The sequence below is a fragment of the Malurus melanocephalus genome, unplaced genomic scaffold, assembly GCF_030028575.1.
Source record: "Malurus melanocephalus ecotype Western Australia unplaced genomic scaffold, MMel_1.1 scaffold_1441, whole genome shotgun sequence".
Classification (NCBI taxonomy): Eukaryota; Metazoa; Chordata; class Aves; order Passeriformes; family Maluridae; genus Malurus; species Malurus melanocephalus.
The window spans coordinates 9,574-16,576 of record NW_026624673.1 but is presented as its reverse complement, the minus strand read 5'-3'; the positions used below and the strand labels follow the sequence as shown (position 1 = coordinate 16,576).

At 49.8% G+C, this 7,003-nt stretch overlaps 1 protein-coding gene across 2 annotated transcripts; it reads right to left on the bottom strand.

Annotated features, from left to right (window-relative positions):
• Positions 1–5,476: 5,476 nt before the first annotated feature.
• LOC130586988 (ras-related protein Rap-2b) lies at positions 5,477–6,725 on the bottom strand. 2 transcript variants are annotated; one of them, XM_057387933.1, is made up of 2 exons: positions 5,857–6,725; positions 5,477–5,770 (listed from the first exon to the last, which is right to left on the bottom strand). In XM_057387933.1, the coding sequence occupies exon 1, from the start codon at positions 6,661–6,663 to the stop codon at positions 6,112–6,114; it is 552 nt and encodes a 183-aa protein (XP_057243916.1). In that variant the 5' UTR covers positions 6,664–6,725; the 3' UTR covers positions 5,477–5,770; positions 5,857–6,111. The 2 variants fall into 2 exon arrangements, with proteins under 2 accessions (XP_057243916.1, XP_057243917.1); XM_057387934.1 differs by having other exon boundaries at positions 5,477–5,635.
• Positions 6,726–7,003: the final 278 nt, after the last annotated feature.

The following is a 7,003-nucleotide window of genomic DNA, read 5'->3' as shown; positions in this document are numbered from 1 at the left end:
TGCTAGAACCCCGTTTCCTCAGGGGAACATTGACTTCCCATCGCTGCAAAACAAGAGACTGGCAGAGTGTCTTCCAGAGAGAGTTTGCATAAATCAAAATCTGATTATGCTACATTTTGAATGCTAGATTTTCCACAAGATGGTGAAGCACAGTGATATATAATCTGTTTTGCATTGAATTAATTGAAATAAATTACCATAATCCTCCCTGAGTCCTGCAATCAGTGTTTTTCAGACTGAACCTTTCCTGAGGGTTTAAAAAAACATATTTGCTTTTTCCATAGTTATTAGACTTAAAAATAATACCTGTCCTTGGAAGAAAGCTCAGCCCCAGCTGAGTATGTACCTTGTTACCTGCTGGCTCAGCCCTTTGTTAATTTGATAAGTGCTGTGATGTATCGCCACAAAAGCCCGTTTTGAAGTCAGTGTGTTTCATCTTGCAAAGGGATTGGTTTGAAATTGACCCCGTTTCAAGTGAATAAAAATGTAAGAGTTTCATATTAATTCAATTTCGAGCCTACTCACATCATACATTTTCCATCCAACCTCTGGATCCCAGAGAGTATATCCAGGGTTCTTCAGAGTGGAGGGTGGGGCCACCCAAAGGAACTCATCCTTCCCTCTGTAAAGTTTCTACAGTCTAGGACTTAAACCAAAGCAACACAGCAGCCTTGCTTCCTGAAGTATGGAGCTGAAAATTGTGGGKTTTTTTTAAATTTTGGAAGATGTGTGTTTTCATCTGTGTGAGCACACRGCCCTGCAGTGACCCTCAGACTGAGCGGCTCACAGAGCTCCTGAGGGCACAGGAGGCAGCAGGGCAGGAGGGAAAGGCAAACTCAGGGCACCTTTGTTCTCCCTCCAGTTCTGACATAGTTCAGGGGCTTATGTAGCTCTTGGCAGCCACTGGAAAATAAAAAAAAAATCAAGTGACGGCTCTGTGTAACTTCTGCTCTTTGCTACAGCAGTGAGCAGCTGCAGGACAGAGTGTTTGGGATGCAGCCTCCATCCCTGCTCCGAGCTGGGGTGGATGTTCCTGATCCCAGGGGGCTGTGATACCCRGAACACTCAGCACACTCAGCTTTAAACCCTGCTCTCCCTGGCTGCCCAGTGTTCCTCAGGAACTTCTGAAACAACCACGTAAAGAAAAATTATATACCCCTGTTGGCATTTCAAGATAGATTCACAATTCACATAAACCCAGTGTCACCTCTGGCTAAAAAACACCCACAGAAACGGGGAAAATAAATTAAACTTTACMCTATAAACACCTGAAAATTCAGATAAAGGCACAGGGGAAGGAAGGCTTTCTTTTATAATAAAACTACAACTTTTTAAAAGGAAAAAAATCACACTGCTAGGTGCATGTGAAATATTAAAAAAAACCCCTCTTTTTAGGTGCTTATAATTGGCTAAATAAACACACACCTGAATTTCTATGYTACTGGGCTGATATTCAGTGAGTGCAAGCACACAGTTCCTAATTTTCTATGTTAGAAATAGAAAAATGTAGATGTCTCCCAAATTGTGGACACGAGAGAAAACTTTGTACATGAGCATWAATATTAATGCTCAGCAATCTGTAACTGCCACTGCAGAGGCTGAAGTACAGCAATACTGTAAGGGAATAAATGCCTCAGTATCCGTGAACTCCAATTCACTCCAGGCTGACCCAGTTCTTTTGGAAATAATCTTTTCTGGCCTGTTTGTCTGCTGACAGTCCAGGCCTTGGAAATACCTTCAACATACAGTGTTCTCCTTAAACTTTATTGCAAAAATATGTGGAGAGCATGGCATGTATCTCTGGCTTACCCCGTGGGAGCTGTCCATGAGCTCCAAAGGTGAAGAACACGTGTGCCACTCCTTTTCGTACAGAATTCCCAAAGAACATGGAAGTTTCTSCATTTTGTCACTCCTCGAGGAAACCTGACCCCCAATAACACCTGCACACAATGAGCACCCAAGTGAGGAAGTCATAAAGAGCCAGCTGCCCTTTATTGAAAATGCCCTTTGCAAACAACTTGCCGTACATTCTTTAGAGAGAAGCAGAACCGCCAGGATGCCACAGAATTCCACATCAGCTCCAGCACCATCAGATCAACAATCCTGAGCATCACGTTGAGCAGAAGCACATTTGCACTGGGACTGGGGCTGGGAAYGTGGCACGCTTACAATCACAGACACCGGGATACCACACACGCTTTCTTGCAATAGAACAAGCTTGGATTTTYAAAAATACAATCATTATGTACAGCAAAACATGTGGTCACAAGACCAGCCTTAAACCGAGGCCTTGTTTACACAATTTCTGCGATGTCACAAAGTATTTTGGCGGGAATGTGATTTTTCTTCCAAAACAAGTAAATATTTGCAATTCTCACTGTGAAAAGAGTGATATACCACCTCTGTATTGACACGGGTGTAACATATTCCCACAGGGAAAAGGAATAAAGAGTACCTTTATATTGATACAACATTTCCCTCAAGTGCCGAAGCTAATATAGCTTTCATCACTCAGTCAAGTTAATGCAGGATGATTTTTTTCAGACTTTTTAAAGACAAGGCCTATGTTTAACAAGCACCAAAACACTTCAGAGTATTTGGAAGATCAGACTACTGAGCTCTACACTTGGTACTGTCCTCACCAGTCACAGAGAACACTGAATGCCTCAATATATTCAAAACCCTGATGAGACAGTGCCATGGCCGCTTAAACGCTTCACTGTTTAACAAATACACCTTTTTGGGCAGAACTAGAATATAGCACAGAGCTCAGCTGGCTGCCCTCAGCTGCTGTGCCAGGCTTAGAAAAGCTGGACTTGGTGTGCTACAAACGCCTGCTTTTGCCTCATTCCTCAAGCACAGCTCTGGCAGTGGGGAAGCAGAGGCGCTGGAGAAGGTGAGGGATCTGCTGTCTCTTGGGAGGACACAATAAATACCTGTCTTTATCAACAATAAATACCTGTTTTTATCACCCAGAACAACTGTTGTCAGTGACTCAGCTAGAGCAAGGCCTGTTGGGTGCTAAAACAATGTACATTCCCATTGAATTTAAGGCAAAATTGAACCATGGCAGTCACTGAGATGTAAATTTATTTTTTTTAAACATCAGACATGCAGTTTGTAAGCTGCAGATGTGGCAGTAGTCRGGCTACCTTAGCTTCCAATGCAGTACCTGGGTTAAAAGAACCCCTTCCATCAGTGTTATTCCCCTGCCTCCCTAACATGGGAGTCCTCTGGCTTCTAAGGAGTTTTTAGGAATTTCTGGAAGATGAGCTGCAGTGAGGTTTTCAATTTTCACTTRGAAACRGGRRKTAAATGAATGTGTCTATTACAGGGRCAGCAGKGAGGGASCAGCACTGGGGTTCMCTTCTCCAGCCCTCCCAATTTTCCTGTGRTTGAGTCACTGGGATTGACACAGCCCCACTGATTGTACCCAAACAGTTCCTGCTGGAAGGACACGTGTGAGCTCAGGAGRACAAACACGCTTTCAGGATACAATCATTTACAAATTTCAGCAGATACTTGACATTGCTACAAAAAGTATCCAATTCTGACTAAATCACAAATAACTTTCATTTCAATCAAATGGATTTCAAAACGTGGCATCAAATTAACACTACACATTGTTCTTCTAGTGCTGAAGCACAAAGTTTTCCCACGTAAAACAGGAGAAATGACCAGATTCAGAGAAGAATCATGGTGGTTACCCTTCAGCTGGCCTGATTAAAAACCCCTTTACACATCATTCATTGCTCAACCTTTGTTTTTGAGATTCAAGACAATTTCAAGATTTCTTGGAAGAGGGGGAGAAGGAAAAAGAGAGCTGGAGGTTTTGTGTGCAAACCTTTAAAGAAGGGACAAATAAAGGAAATAAACAGAGGTAAACAAGCTCCTTGGATCTTCCAGCTGATGGGGGCACAGGTCTCCTGCCACCCCAGCCCCTCTGCAAACCAGAAAACAAAAAGCTCTGGTTTATCATTTTACAGTGATAATGCAGTAAGACTAAAAGTTTAAATTCCACCAATAAYTGACCTTTAGAACTTGACCCTGCTGCTCCCAGGAGGGAATAAGGGCCTAATCTTACAGGGCCTGTTGGAGTAAGGCCACACCACCTTCCTAAAGCTGCCTGAGTACAGCCTTCTTCTCACAAATGGGCATCAACTGGGCCAGGACTTGAATACAAGCAAAAACCTGCATCAGAAATTACTAAATATTAGCTAAAACAACAATCTTGTCGTTTGCCTTTTTTAACCACTGTTCTTAGCTAAATTGACCCCTCCACTTTTCACTGCTACTGGGTATAAACCAGGATTAAGAACCGGTGTGACAGTCAGTGTTTCATGTGATACAYAACAATGCACAAAGTTGTTTTCTAMAAAACAGCATTTGTATTAAAATTCTTAAAATGGATAAACATCTCTTCAATGCATGTGTGCAATTAAAATGACAGTTGTTAGAATTTTCTTGGTACATCACAAYGATGAGATTTTCTTCTTTGCTGGCTGGAGGTACATCCCAAGATGAAATCAAAGGGAAATAGAAAAAAAAACCCAAACAAAACAAACAAAAAAACAACCAAAAAAACCCCAACCCAAAACAACAAAAAATCCCCAACCCAAACAAAAAAAAAGAGCCTTTCCCCCCAAAATCCCAAAGGCTAAATTCTTGTAAATTTGAAGTAAATGAAGCCCRAACTTGCAAGACATGGAAATAACAGTTAAAAGGCTCAGATGAAAATAAGAAATAAATTCCACTAACAATAGGCCCTTTTGTCCTGGCTTGCTCGGTGTGATTACTGCAAGGAAACTGTTAAGTAGTTTTTGGAGTAGTAGATAATGGGATTCTGTGGAGCTTTCACAGGTTGGCACCGGCTGGAACAGCTGAGTTTTGAAGGCACTCTACAGACACAGRGCTGCTGTTGCCCTGCATCACTCATAGGAAGTCTTTGCCCTTGAGAGAGCTAGTCATCAAAATCAGGTATTGCCAACCCAAACCCAAAACCCCTCGGCACAAAAAGCACCACCGCCCCCCAMCCCCGGCCAAGGGAAAAACCAAAACCACAACGAAATCACACACACACGCACGCCTAAAAAATTGTGCAGATTTGTAACATTTTCACAGCTGATTTAAAAAAAAAAACAAAACAAATAAAACAAAACCAGGAGAAAAACCACCACGCTACCACTCTCCTGCAAACTCCCATCCGATACAGCAGGTAAACAAAATAGAGCATTATTCCAGGGATMTCGGCAGCGCTGCCCGGCGCCCCGAGCCTGGCAGCACCGTTCGGGTCCCAGTCCCAGTTCCATGTGCAACTCTGGGGCGGGACGGCCCCGCACCGCCGCCTGCTTGCATAGAGACCGGGGGAGCGGTGCCGCGGGCCGGCCTTTGGGCACGGCTACCCGGGCTGTGGGCACGGCTACCCGGGCTGTGGGCACGGCTGTCCGGCCTGTGGGCATCGCTCCCCGGGGTGTGGGTACGGCTGCCCGGGCTGTGGGCACCGCTCCTCGGGCTGTGGGCACGGCTGCCCGAGTGTGGGCACGGCTGCCCGGGCTGTGGGCACCTCTCCTCGTGTTGTGGGCACCTCTCTCCGGGCTGCGGGCATCTCTCCCCGGGCTGGCCGGGGTGCGGGCACCTCTCTCCGGGGTGCGGGCACCTCTCCCCGGGGTGCGGGCACCTCTCCCCGGGGTGCGGGCACCTCTCTCCGGGGTGCGGGCACCTCTCCCCGGGGTGCGGGCACCTCTCTCCGGGCTGGCCGGGCTGCGGGCACCTCTCCCCGGGCTGCGGGCACCTCTCTCCGGGGTGCGGCACGGCTCCTGGCCGGGGTGCGGGCACCTCTCCCCGGGGTGCGGGCACCTCTCCCCGGGGTGCGGCACCGCTCCTGGCCGGGCTCCCCGTGGCTGTCCCGGGCGGGTTCCCCGCGTGGCTCCGCTCCCCGGGCGGCGGGACCGGCTGCTCCAGCGCCCGCCGCCGACACTGACAGGAAATATGCCATGACCAAGACTGGACGAAACGTACATGCCGAGAAAAGCCACATTTCCAACACGATGAAATTTTTGCCGATGTTATTTCCCCGAGCGTGTCCGCCGGGGCGCGGAGCCGCCGCCGCCCTCAGAGGATGGCGCAGGAGGCGCAGCACGGCTCGTCCCCGTTGGGCTGCGCCGCGTAGTTCATCTGCCTGACGATCTCGGCGAAGAGCTCGTCCACCGAGGCTTTGTTTTTGGCCGAGGTCTCCATGAAGGGGCAGCTCCACTCCTCGGCCAGCGCTTTGCCCTCCCCGAAGGAGACCTCGCGCTCGCCCTCCAGGTCCACCTTGTTGCCCACCAGGATCATGGGCACCCGCTCGTACCTCTTGACGCGGATGATCTGGTCCCGCATGGGTTTGATGTCCTGGAAGCTCTGCTGGTTCACCAGGCTGTACACCAGGATGAAGCCCTGCCCGTTCTTGATGTAGAGGTCCCGCATGGAGGCGAACTGCTCGGTGCCCGCCGTGTCCAGGATCTCCAGCACGGACGGGGACGAGTCCACCTCGATCTCCTTGCGGTAGAAGTCCTCGATGGTGGGGTCATACTTCTCGATGAAGGAGCCGGTCACGAACTGCACGGTGAGGGCGGACTTGCCCACGCCGCCCGAGCCCAGTACCACCACCTTGTACTCCCGCATGGCTCCCGCCTCCCTCCGCCGCCTCCCGCTCGGGGCTGCCGCGGCGGGCGGGGACGGGGCGGAGGGAGGGAGGGGACGAGGGACGGCCCCGCGCCGGGGCGGGGAAGCGGCGGCCGCGCCTCGCGGAGCGCACCGGGACAGCCCCGGCGCCGGGCAGCGCCCAGGAGGAGGAGGAGGAGGGAAGAGATGAGGAGGGGAGGGACGGAGGGAAGGACAGAGGGCGGCAGCACTGCCGTTACCGGCCCCGGCTCGGCGGCGGCGGGACGGCACTGCCGCGGCCCATGGCGGCTGGCCCCGGCCCCATTGGCTGCGGCGCGCGGCACGTCCCCTCCCATTGGCT

What these genes read in the sequence shown, in the direction of transcription:
- LOC130586988 (XM_057387933.1), bottom strand. Translation starts at nt 6,663, where the DNA reads ATGCGGGAGTACAAGGTGGTGGTACTGGGCTCGGGCGGCGTGGGCAAG.